Genomic DNA, 13,751 nt, shown 5'->3' with positions numbered 1-13,751 from the left:
CCATTAGTCCAATTTGCATGAATTTTCTCTGCCTGCTAGATTTGTGTCATCTAGCCTTAGACAAGGCCATCTCCACAGTCTAGCTTTATGTGAACTTTTCTCTCTAGAAAAAGAATAAACAGAATAAAAGACTAAATTAAAAGCACTTCTGTGTAAGGAGTAGTGACCTTCACCTTCCTTTCTGGCTTATTTTTATTTAGAAAATGTGATAAATAGTGGGAATTGCTGAAGGTGGCACAATTCTTGGTGTTGTGTTTGTTTTCTGGGGGGTGTTTTTATTTTATTCTTTATTAATATTTATTTTTTTATCAGTGTGTTTTTGTGGTACATAATAATTACATCCATTTCGGGGAATGTATATGTACATAATTCCTTGGTCATTTTTGATCTCTATCCTCTCTCCCTCCCTTCCCTTACTCTTGGTTACTCAGTGATTACATTTCTGTCCTATCATTTTTGCTGGCCAGAGTCACAGAAAATGGGTTAATACATTATGCTTTACAATTTTCCCTTCTCAATCTTTTTTTTTTTTTTTTTTCTTTTTGGTACTGGGGATTGAACTTGGGACCTTGTGCTTGTGAGGCAGGCAGCAGAACCACTGAGCTAAATCCCCAGCCTATTCCCTTCTCAATCTTTATAAGAACCTCTTGAGCTGCATCCTTTTTCCCTCTCAGCCCAGTTAAAGCTGTGAATTCACTAAGGAGGGTCTCAAGAGTAAATGCAATCCTGTCTCTTGCCTGGGCTCACTGTGCTTGTCATGTCACAGGGGATCCCAAACCAGATGATCAATCTTGCTGTTTAGATTTTCTCCTGGAACTCGGGCCCTGGACAAGCAGAATTCAAGTATTTTATATTCATCATAGATTTCAAGCTTCTACATAGTTAATTAAGTTATTGAACTCTGCAGATCAAATAAACCAATGCACATGAAAGACCTTCCAAGTGGGCAAATAATATAGTTTATAGTGGGTAGATAGCTACCCTTTTCTGCAATCAGAACCTCTCTGGGCAGCCTGAGAAATTCCAGTGTTCTTGAGCCAGCAACCATATGTGACAAATTCTGCCTCAGTATTTCTCACCAGAGTTAGTTACACTATAAAAAGTGAAACTTGGAGAAAAACATGTGAGCATCAAATGCCTACCACCATGTTCTCATGAGAGAACTTCTACAGATGAAGAAGGTGTACAAAACAGCAATTAATGGCACCAGAGGAAGAAGCTCCTGCAGATGTCAACATTCCCTCTGAGCTGGTGGGAGTCCCCAGTCTTAATCACTCATATCTCATGTTAGGGTTCTAATGACTGATTCATTATATGCATTTACAATTTCCCTGTCAGAGGTAGTGCTGTATATTATTTAATAACCTCCAGAGCCAGCGTCCTATGGTAAAGTGTTGGAGAGATGAATTTGCATGCTCTCTGGGGGAACATGGTTCTCTATGGTACAGAGGCAGGGGCTGAGTCTCTTGGCTGGACGGTCTTGAAGTGCAGGGAGTGCTGGAGCTGGCACTTTAGTCCTAAAGGAGGTTACTGATATTTCTTGTGCTACATAGCCTAAGAAGAACAGAAATAAAGGAGGCACATTTCCTCTAGATAGTTTCATCCTTTACTTGTGGATCTGAAATACTATTCAAATAATTACAGTAGACAAAATTCTTTCCTTCTTGGGTGGTCAGTTAGGAGTTAGGAAGAACTTCTGTCTTGATTCACTTGATAGCTAATTTACTTAAAAAGATAAAGTTAAAATTCATTTCTTTTTTGAATCCCACCTGCAAAGAATAGAGACCTGTCCTCAGAGTTGTCTGGTCTTCTGGGTTCCTTATGATATAGATTCTCTCAGATCACATCCAGGCTGAAGCTACCAGATCATGAATGTGGCTCTTAGAAGAAGACATGGCTCTTCCTGCTCTTCCCTTTGCAGTACACTTTCCAAATTCATGAAAGTTTGATTCTAGATTTTGGAAATCTGACCTAGATTCTTCAAATAAATTAATGTTTTTTCCAGTTCTTTTGTATGTATTAGGAATGGAAAAGATTCTTTAACGTGAGATGGGCTGCTGCAAATAAGTGCTGGGTGTGAACAACTATCGCCCTCTTCAGGTCAAAGAGACAATTACCCAGGCAATTCTTAAGGCGTTTACTCTTCCCGAAGAGAGTAATTTGGTTTAGTACAGAACTCTGTTCTGAAAGTTATCTATTTATTTATGAGTTTGGGCTTTCTACTTACACTAAACAAAAAATTGATATGTATAATTTTCCGTTTATCTTGCCTTCTTAAATCGTAGCTTTTATCATGTCTCCTACAGAAACTTTCCGTGTTAGAACATATTGATACTTCCCCTTAGTGTTCTTTCAGGGTTACCGGATGATTATAAAATAAATTTTAAGTATAATCTTGGGCCTTTATTGGCAATTATTAGTAATAATTATTAACCGACAATTATATGACTAACACTGCTAAGGGCAGGGAGGAATGTTGACGTGCACAAGGAAGTATCTATTCTCTTGGACTGTAATTAATGTGGTGAGGGAAGGATGGTGGGTAACTGGAAACCAGAGCAAATGCTGAAGTCATCACTAAGAGTCAAATTGATTGGTATGAATTCGGTGCTGTATGACATTGGAAAAGAAGGAATTAAATGATTTGTCTACTCTCAGAGAAGAATTCTTGAAGGAGATGGAACTTTATGCATATACGATTAATATGACTTTATCAGACTTAAATGTCTATAAAAGGGAAATCTGTATGGGCAGAACAACCAGTGGAGAAATGCTTCAGGCAACAGTGAGCTTGAGTTGCCAAAGTGTCAGTGAAGAGGACAGACTCCTGGAGGAGAGGCGGATCTGGGGAAGAGCAAGGAATGAAGTTTAAATAATAAAAGGTAAGCAGATTTAGCGGCCAGTTTAGATTTGGTTAGCAAAGTTTTTAGCAGTGGAAAGACGTGATCACACATATGTAGAGACTGGAGTTTGGTAAATGTGATCTGCCTCACCTTCTTCTGAAAAAATAGACATCTTTTCCGGATAATCACTCAAGTATCCACCTGCCCTTATTACCGTGTTGTAGAGGCTGATAATGCAGAGACCAAGAGAATTTACCAAGACTGGAGTAAGGAAAGAAGATATTTATTGAATACATTGCCAGAGAAAGGGCAGTGGGCAAGAGAGATTTCCGCCCACTGGAGCAGGGGCAGGGTGCAGTGCAGGGTGGAAAGAAGGGAGTGGATCACTTCAGTACACTTGGGAAGAGCTAGTGAGCTGTAGATTAAAAAGCACGAATTCCCCATTTCCTGCAGCCTTTGCCCCTCCAGGCCCGGCCCGGCCCTCCGAGCCCGGCCTCCTCTTCCTTCTGGGTCATCGCCTTTGCTGGGCTTCAAAGCCCTGCCTACCGCTTCTCATCCCAGTTTGAGAAGCTAAGGAAGGAAACAAGGAAAAATGTCGCCACGAAGGCCGAGAACCGCTGCAGCCGCCGATCCCCGCCGGCCCTGAACGCCGTGATCCTGGGTCCCCGCCGCGCCCGCTCCGCTCCGACCGCCGCCGCCGCCGAGGCCCCGGTTGATGCCGCAGAGCTCCCCCAACTCCGCCGCCACCGCCACCGGCATGGACAAGAACAGCGGCTCCAGCAGCTCCTCCGCCTCTTCGGGCAGCAGCAACAAGGGGCAGCAGCCGCCCCGCTCCTCCTCAGCGGGGCCTGCCGGCGAGTCTAAACCCAAAAGCGATGGAAAGAACTCAAACGGATCAAAGCGTTATAATCGCAAGCGAGAACCTTCCTACCCCCAAAATGAAAATTTGACCAACCAGTCCCGTCCCTCCAATTCACAGAAAAGCAAAACTTTTAATAAGATGCTTCCTCAAAGGGGCGGCGGCAGCAGCAAGCTCTTTAGCTCTTCTTTTATTTATTTTATTTATTTCTTTTTCTTTTTTTGGTACTGGGGATCGATCTTAGACTTTACGTTTGCGAGACAGGCGCCAGAACCACTGAGCTAAATCCCCGGCTCTTCTTTTAATGGTGGAAGACGAGATGAGGTAGCAGAGGCTAAACGGGCAGACTTTAGCCCTGCCCAATTCTCTGGCCCTAAGAAGATCAGCCTGAACCACCTGTTGAATTTCACCTTTGAACCGCATGGCCAGGCAGGTCACTTTGAAGGCAGTTGACATGGCAGCTGGGGAAAAAGAAACAAGTGTGGACATAAGCCTTTTAATAAGAAACTCTTTCTACAGGCCAACTGCCAATGTGTGGTGTCCGAAGACCAAGACTACACAGCTCATTTTGCTGATCCTGACACTTTAGTCAACTGGGACCTCGTGGAACAAGTGCGTATCTGTAGCCATGAAGGGCCATCTGGCCCAATATACCTCTATCCACCTACTGCAGCCAAGCTAACCCGTTGTGGACACAGCTTCTGCTGGGCATGCATCCTGCATTATCTTTCACTGAGTGAGAAGACCTGGAGTGAATGTCTCATCTGTTACAGTTCTGTGCATAAGAAGGATCTGGAGAGTGTTGTTGCCACAGAGTCACGCCAGTATGTTGCTGGTGATACCATTATGGTGCAGCTGATGAAAAGGGAGAAAGGAGTATGGGTGGCCTTGCCCAAGTCCAAGAGGATGAATGTAGACCATCCCATTCATCTAGGAGATGAACAGCACAGCCAGTACTCCAAGCTTCTGCTGGCCTCTAAGGAGCAGGTGTTGCATCGAGTTGTTCTGGAAGAGAAAGTAGCCCTGGAGCGGCAACTGGCAGAGGAGAAGCACACTCCGAGTCCTGCTTTGTTGAGGCAGCTATCCAGGAGCTCAAGACTCTGGAAGAGGCTCTGTCAGGATTGGCTGAAAGCAGAGGGGAGGTCCCTGGTGTCATTACTGCTCTGGAACAACTAGTGCTGATGGCTCCCTTGGTGAAAAAGTCTGTTTTTCAACCCAGGAAGGGTGTGCTAGAATATCTGTCTGTCTTTGATGAGAAAACCACAGAAGTTTCTTCTCTGGACTCTCCTCGCCCTCCTGCTCTCTCTCTGGTAGAAGAGGAGGAGGAAGCAGTGTCTGAACCAGAGCCTGAGGGTTTGTCAGAGACCTGTGATGACTCAGAGTTAGCAGATGACAATCTTGGGGAGGGGACCGTGTGTATTGAGTCCAGCCAGCGGGAACCTGTCACTGAGCCTGGCTTCACACACCTGAGCAGCTCACCTTGTTACTACTTTTACCAAGCGGAGGATGGGCAGCACATGTTCCTGCACCCCATCAATGTGCGCTGCCTTGTGTGACAGTATGGCAGCCTGGAGCGGAGCCCAGAGAAGATCTCAGCGGCTGTGGTGGAAATCACCGGGTACTCCATGTCTGAGGATGTTCAACAGCGTCACAGATATCTCTCTCACTTGCCGCTCACCTGTGAGTTCGGCATCTGTGAACTGGCTCTGCAGCCTCCTGTGGTCTCTAAGGAAACCCTAGAGATGTTCTCAGATGATACTGAGAAGAGGAAGCATCAGCGCCAGAAGAAGGTTTGGGAGGAACGTCGCCGAGAACGTAGGATTGAGATGGAGGAGAACAAGAAACAGGGCAAGTATCCAGAGGTCCACATTCCCCTGGAGAACCTACAGCAATTTCCTGCCTTCAACTCATATACCTGCTCTTCTGATTCTGCTTTGGGTCCTACCAGCACTGAGGGTCATGGAGTCCTCTCCCTTTCTCCTCTTAGCAGAAGTCCAGGTTCTCATGCAGACTTTCTGCTGACCCCTCTGTCACCCCCTGCCAGTCAGGGCAGTCCCTCATTCTGCGTTGGAAGTCTGGAAGAAGACTCTCCCTTCCCTTCCTTTGCCCAGATGCTGAGGGTTGGAAAAGCAAAAGCAGATGTGTGGCCCAAAACTCCAAAGAAAGATGAGAATAGCTTAGTTCCTCCTGCCCCTGTGGACAGTGATGGAGAGAGTGATAACTCTGACCGGGTTCCTGTACCCAGTTTCCAGAATTCTTTTAGCCAAGCTATTGAAGCAGCCTTCATGAAACTGGACACACCAGCTACTTCAGATCCCCTCTCTGAAGAGAAAGGAGGAAAGAAAAGGAAAAAACAGAAACAGAAGCTCCTGTTCAGCACCTCAGTCGTCCATACCAAGTGACACTACTGGCCCAGGCTACCTTCTCATCTGGTTTTCTTTTTTTCATGCTTTCGTTTTGCTGCTGTAATTTTTAAGTATTTGAGTTTGAACAGATTAGCTTGGGTGGGGGGAGGGGGTTTCCACATGTGAGGGGGAACCCAGCAAATTTTAAATACAGTGTATTTTCCAGCTTCCCAGCTTTACACCAAAATAAAGTATTGACACTCAAAAAAAAAGCATGAGAAAGAAAGTTTTAAGAGGATGAGGATAAAACTTTGTATTTGTCTTCTCTGAAACTGAGGAGGTGGTATCCTTAGGTAAGATTTGGTGTCAGAGGCATAGGGTAACATAAGTCACCCTTGTTAGGGAAGGAATGCTAGTGGTTGTTCTGCTGTAAGTTTTTTGAAAAAAAAAAAAAAGTAAAGGCCAACTTTGGACTGGGGATTTAGCTCAGTAGTTCTGCTCCCTGCCTCACAAGCGCAAGGTCCTCAGTTTGATCCCTGGTACCAAAAAAAAAAAAAAGTTTTTTGAAACAACTCATTCTGGTGTAGAGTACGTGACTCTAATGTATGACCAAATGGAGGTCATCTTAGATACTTTTCTCATTTCTGGGGCAAAATATCCAACACCCAACATTAAAAGAGAAAAGGGTTATTTAGCTCATAGTTTGTGGAGGTTTCAGTCTATAGTTTGGTTGGCTCCAAAGCAGGGTAGTGGGTGGCATGGCAGAGGGGCATTTCAGGAGAAACAGATCATGGGAGGGCAGGCAGGAAGCAACAGTAGCAGACTCCCTTTTCTTTTTATCTCACCCAGTATGCAAGTCTTTTGGGTGATGCCACCCACACCTAGGGTGGGCCTCCCCATTATCCACTCCCACAATTATGATAAAACAATTAGTGGGCTAATCCACCACCACACACCCTTAATACTGGTATTACACACCCTCCATCCAGCCATCTCTAAAAAGGCCCACCTATGAGTGCATGAGGTTTGGAGGGGACATTTAGAACAAGCCATAACAGGCCAAAGTAGCCTCTCCCTGATTGTTTAGCACTCCACTTACTGGTAATCATCAGTCCAGTAAAGTTTACTTTGTACCTTCTTCTGTTCTTTATTAATTTTTCAAGAATCTCTGTATTAGTTTGGTTTCCACAAAATAGAGTCTGATCCAATGTCTTGGGTGAAAGAGGTAGTTTATTTAAGAAGAGATCATAGGAAGCAGGAGTGAGAAAGTAAGGAGAGCAGTACTGGGGTTTTAATCCATCAGAATCTTATGAGAAACAAACAGGATGCCTCTCACAATTGTCTGCTTGAAGGACACAAATCCAGTTCCTGTATCCAGTGACTCTTTCTCTCTGTGGGTGGTACTAGCTTGCAGGGATGGTAATTCCCCTGTACTCTTAGGCTGTGCTTGCCTATGGACTTTGAGAGCTTTTGAGGGATCAGAGAAGATCTGAGGTAGGAAGTAAAAAGATTCAAAGTACATGCTTAATGTTGGATGTTATAAGGTTGAGGTGAGTCTGAGTTCTCCCAGAATTGACAACCCAGGGTATGCCTACAATCAGAAATAGACACTTGGATGGGGCTGACACTTAGATGGGGCATGAGATATACATTACAGGTCTCTGTTTGCACTACTCATATTTATGCTTGCCCTTTTCCCACCATGTCACTATGTTTTTAAGGTTGTGGCTGGTTGCACTCTATTAGTAGTTCTTAGTACTGAAAGGTTGTATGACTTGAACTTTAATCTCTACTTCATTAATGAGCCTTAATCCAGCAATTAATATTCATCTTCTCCCTATTGCACAACACTCTCAAGATTTCCTTACCCTTTGATGTTAGCAGGCCTTAATTACTTGGCCAACAGACTGACCCAAATCTTCACTGATGAGGGGTTGCCTTTCTTGAGCACTTTGTCCTTTTCAGACATTGCTGCTACACTGCCACTTGCTGTTTTTTATTGGTCATGGAAATGCCAGGAGACACTCACAATACATTTCAGAGATATAACTCCTTACTCTCATTCTGTCAAAACTTGGTGCTTCATGATAATTGGGTTCATTCCCAGTCTAATACCCTCACTGCCTGGTGGACTATTAGCACAAGGAATTCAAAGTGACCTAGGTGGCAATCATTACAGTGGGTTCAGTGGAACTCTTTCTGAATCCTTCAATATAAACAATTTTCCTCTAGGAACTAAAACCGCTAATGATAGATCTTTTTCAACATAAAACATTAAAGGCCGAGAAAGCTTGGAATGAAGTGTTTCAAGTCCTAAAAGAAAATAACTTCCAATCCAGACAGATATATCCTGCAAAAACCATCTTTCCAGGGCTGGGGATTTAGCTCAATGGTGCCTCCATCTACTTTGCAAGTGCAAGGTCCTGAGTTCAAAAAACCAAAAAACCAAAAAACAAAAAACCCCACCCCAAAACAAAACAAAAAAAACACCTTCCCAAATTGATGGAGAAATAAAGTCTTTCCATGAAAAAGAGGACCATAAGAAGAGCATGACCCTCAAACTAGCACTCCAGAATATTCTCAAGGATATCCTAGAAGACAATGAGGCCAACAATGACAAAAAATGTAACAGAATGAATACACCCAGCAGGGTGAGCAGTTAAGGTTAGGGAGGTAACAACTGGTTAATCATGTAATGACAGGAATAAATCAATACCTTTCAGTAATAATTCCCAATGCAAATGGTATCAATTCCCAAATCAAAAGAAAGATTGTCAGAATGGATCAAGAAATAAAACCCAATGATATTCTGTATACAAAACCCACATTTAATCCAAAAAGAAATTCATGGACTAAAATATTAAAGGATAGAAAACAATATTCTATGCAATGGGAATCACAAATGAAGCAAGAGTAACTATCTTATTTTCAGAAAAAGCAGACTTTAAAACAAAACTGATAAGAAGAAGCAAAGAAGATCATTACATATTGGTTAAGGGAACAATACAACAGGAAAAAATAATTGTAAAATTTATGCACTAAACACTGACATACACAACTTCATAAAACAAAAACATTCCTGGACATAAAAGAGATCAAATAAACATCACTACAATTATAGTGAGGGACCTCAAAACTGCACTGTCACAGATAGACAGATCAACTAGACAAAAAAAAAAAAAAATCAACAAAGAAATATCAGAATTGAACCAAACCTTGAATAAATGGACTTAATAGATATCTACAAAGTGTTCCACCCAACAACAATAGAATATATATTCTTCTAAGCAGCACATGGAACTTTCTCCAAAACAGACCACATGCTAGCCCATAAAGGATGCTTAAGTAAATGCAAACGAATAGAAATTATACTATGCATATTATCAGATTGTAGTGCAATGAGACTAGAAATCAACAGAAAAAGAAATCATAGAAATTATACAAACACATGGAGGCTAAATAATACATTCTTAAATAACAGTAGGTCACAAAAGAAGTCAAAGAATAAATTAGACAGTTTCTAGAATCAAGTGATAATTCCAGTACAACATACCAGAACCTATGAGCCACAATGAAAACAGTCATAAGAAAAAAGTTTGCAGCTGTGAATACTCATATCAGAAAGTCAGAGTAAGTTCAAATAATTATACACTGCACTGCAAGGTCCTAGAAAAACAAGAACAGACCAAACCGAAGCTAGAACAATGAAGAAAATTATAAAAATCAAAGCACAAATGAATGGAGTTAAAGCTAAGAAAACAATACAGATGTTCAATAAATAAAAGAGCTGATCCTTCAAAAGAATAAACAACATAGACAAACCTAAAATAAAATGAAAAAAGACTCAAATAAATGAAAAGGTGAAATCACAATGGACACTGTCAAAATCCAGAATGTTAGTAACTACTTTGAAAACTTGTACACCAATGAATTGGAGAATCTAGAAGAAACAGATAGTTCCCTAGAAATATATGAATTATCAAAGCTGAAACCAAGAAGATATGAAAACCGAGAATAACCCAATAACAGACAATGAAACTGAGGCAGTAATACAATACCTACCATCTAAGAGAAACCTAGACCCAATGAATTAACCACTACATTTTATAAGAACTTCAGGGAAGATATAACACTTATACTTCTCAAATTCTTTAATGAAATTAAAAGGAAAAGAGAACTTCCAAAGTCATTCCTGGAAGCTGGCATCACCCTGATTCCAAAATCAGACAAAGATCTAAATAAAAAAGAAAACTACATCAATCTCTTTAGTGAACATAGATGCCAAAATACTGAACAAGACTCTGGCAAACAGAATGTAACAAATCACCAAAAAGACTATTACCAATTAGGCTTCATATCAGAGACGCAAGAGTGGTTCAACATATGCAAATCAATAAATGTAACACATCAGATATATAGAAGCAGGAACAAGAATCATATGATATCTCAATAGACACCAGAAAAATTCTTTGACAAAATCCAGTATGGATTCATGATAGAAATCTAGAAGAAAATCGGTATAGAAGGACCTTAATTTAATCTAATAAAAGCCATGTATGACTTCCAACATGATATGAAATGGGAAAAAGCTGAAAGCTTTCCCTATGAAACCAGGACCATGCCATGTACAGGTGCAAATTCCCTATGATGAGTGTTATCATTATGTATATTTAAAATGTTTCAATAAGTGTTTTGCTCAAGAAAATAAAATAAAAATAAAAAATAAAATAAGGAATGAGACAAGGATATCCACTGTCACTACTTCTGTTCAATACTTGAAACATCAGCCAGAGCAATCAGAGAAGAGAAAAAAATAAAAGGCACATATATAGGAAAGAAAGAAGTCAAATTGTTCTTATTTACAGATGACATGCTGTTTTACATAGAAGAGCCTTTCCCTCAAAACTCCATTAAAAGTCACCTAGACTTGTTAATCAAATTCAGCAATGTAACAGGATACAAAATCAACACACAAAAATCAATAACATTAACATCACTATACACCAATAATGAAACCACCAAGAAAGAAATTTGGAAAACAATACCATTCATATAATAGCATCAGAAAAAAATTAAATACACAGGAATTAACCTAATGAAGGAAGTGAAAGACCTCTACAATGAAAACTATAGTGTTCTGAAACAAGAGGTTGAAGAGAACATCTTGGACAGGCAAAACAAAAAGTGTCAAAATGGCCATACTACCAAAACTTATGTACAGATTTAAAGCAATCCCAATAAAGATACTAATGATATTCTTCACAGAACTAGAGAAAACAATCCTAAAATTCAGAGTCAGAGACCAGAATAGCAAAAATGATCTTGGGGAACAAGAGCATAGCAAGAGGCATCACAATCCAAGATTTCAAGTTATATTACAAAGGCATAGTAATTAAAAACAACATATTACCAGCACAAAAACAGAAAATGGATATATGGAAAGAATAGAAGATGCAGTAACAACCCAGCACACTCAGCCATATGATCTTTGACAAAGGGGGCAAAAACCTATGCTGGAAGAAAGATAGCTTCTTTACCAAATAGTGCTTGGAAAATGGACTATCTATATGCAGAAGATTGAATCTAGATCATATCTCTCACTGTGTACTAAACTAAAATCAAATGGATCAAAGCTATAAAGTGGGAGGGGAAGGGGAAAGAAAAGAAGGGAAAGGAAAAATTATGAGAAAAGAAAAAAATGGAAACAAAGTTTTGTAAATAAGGAAGGGTGGAGGGGGTGAAGGGAGGACAAGGAATGGGGAAAAAATAAGAACCAAGATACACCATGTACAGGTATAAGTACCCAATGATAAATGTAAATGTATTGTATACCCAAAATGTACCAATAAAAAAATTTAAGGAAAACAAACAAACAAAAAGAAACACTGAATCTGTTGGACAATAAAATAGGTGAAACCCTTAAAGTCAGGCATAGGCAAGGACTGTGATCAGAACCCTGATTGCACAAAAAATAACATCAGGAATCAACAAATGAGATTATTTCAAACTAAAAAGCTTCTACACAATAAAGAAAAGAACAGAGTGAAGACACATCCTAAATAATGGGAGAATATTTTTGTCAGCCACTCCTCAGATAGAGGATTAACATCTAGAATATATAAAAACTAAAAAAAATTAGATTCCCCAATAAAAGATCCAATCAAAAAATTGGAAACTGAAATGTACTTCCTTTTCTTAGAAGAGGAAGTACATATGGCCAATGAATACATGAGAAAATGTTTGACTTTTCTGGTCATTAGATAAATTCAAATTAGAACAATGCCAAGATTCCATCTTACTCCAAAAAGAATGGCTGTCAATCATCAGGAAGTCAAATAATTCCAAATTCCAGTAAGGCTGCAGGGGAAAAAAGAACCCTTGTTCATTGTTGGTGGGAATGTAAATTAGTACAACCTCTATAGAAATCAGTATGGAGATTCCTCAAAAAACTAGAAATGGAAATTCTGTTTGGTGAAGCTATTCCCTTTCTAGGTATCTTCCTGAAAGAGTTAAAAACATTTTCAATGATGCCCATACTCCTGAAAGAGTTAAAGGCATCATATTACAATGATGGCCATGTTTATGGCAGTACAACTAGTAATAGCTAAATCTTGGGAGTGGCCTATATGTTCATCAACAAATGTGTGGATAGAAAGCATGTAGCATTTATACACAATTGAGAACCAGTTTGCCATAAAGAAGGAAAACTTTCTGTCAGTTGTAGGAAAATGGATGCTCCTTGAGACAATAATGCTAAGTAAAATAAATCAGACATGCAAGATTAAATATTGCATATTTTCTCTTATAAGAGAAATCAAAGTATAAATAAATTGATGAACAAAATAAAATAGAGTTAATAGGAAATAGGGAGATAGATAATTTGCAAATGGGAAGGAGATGAAGAGGTGGAGGAAGGGGGGAATGAGGAGAGGGAAAAAATTAAGATGTGCTATGTACATGTACAACTCTCCAAAAGGACTGTAATCATTATGTACTTCAAATATGTACTACTAAATGTAACTATTAAAAAGCAAAACAAGCCATTCCTTTCTCCTAAACCCTGTGACATTGGTACTATGGATTCAGATCATCCTGTAATCCCATACTAGGCTGGGTAGATCTCCTCCCTGGGAATTCTTTTGTTTAAAAGAGACTGTTATGTTCTAAAGCAGTTACCCGTTCTGAGGGTATTCTGAGGAGATTCAATTTTGGATACAGATGGACACTTAAAAGCACAAACATCAATTGACAAAATGGCAAAGGTTAAAATATCTGGAGGTGAGATCTTTTAGGCAAATTATAGGAAGTCCCTGGACAGAGAAAATGCTTAAGACGTCCAACCTATCATGTTTACTATACAGAGTTGTGAGAGTCCAGTGCATTTGTGCTTTGTAAAACAGGAAAACACTCCTCTTGTACATGTTTACTATTATTTTAAGGGTTAAGGCTTGTAGATGTCCACCTCTGTGTGTTTCTTATGGTTGTATAAGAGGCACATTTATTACCACGTGAAGTCAATGATTTTCTATTCCTGTTACCCTAGCCACTTCCCCCATACCTCTGCACAGATGTTAAGGTCTGAGGTTTCTGTCAGTCACCACCTAGTGTGTGTCTCACTGTGTGTTCTATGAGGGCACAGAAATACGTGGCAGCATCCCACAGCTCTGAGTCTGAGATCTTGAGACTGAAGGACTTGGCTGCTTT

The 13,751-nt window shown here is 40.2% G+C and overlaps 1 protein-coding gene and 1 gene segment (V, D, J or C); one reads left to right on the top strand and one right to left on the bottom strand.

Moving 5' to 3' along the window:
- LOC101705873 (T cell receptor delta constant-like) overlaps positions 1-13,751 on the bottom strand; it is a 670,370-nt gene that overhangs the window by 247,270 nt on the left and 409,349 nt on the right.
- On the top strand, positions 3,544-6,214 carry LOC101705132 (E3 ubiquitin-protein ligase RNF10-like). Its single transcript, XM_013065732.3, is given in 3 exon segments — positions 3,544-3,883; positions 3,995-4,759; positions 4,762-6,214. Coding segments are annotated over 3 exon segments (2,433 nt in total). The 5' UTR covers positions 3,544-3,558; the 3' UTR covers positions 6,105-6,214.

The sequence above is a fragment of the Heterocephalus glaber genome, unplaced genomic scaffold (genome assembly GCF_053883595.1).
Source record: "Heterocephalus glaber isolate CG9 unplaced genomic scaffold, H.glaber_assembly_v1.0 deba00001662, whole genome shotgun sequence".
Taxonomy (NCBI): Eukaryota; Metazoa; Chordata; class Mammalia; order Rodentia; family Bathyergidae; genus Heterocephalus; species Heterocephalus glaber.
The sequence above is the reverse complement of the archived record's forward strand: the minus strand, read 5'-3'. Positions and strand labels throughout refer to the sequence as shown.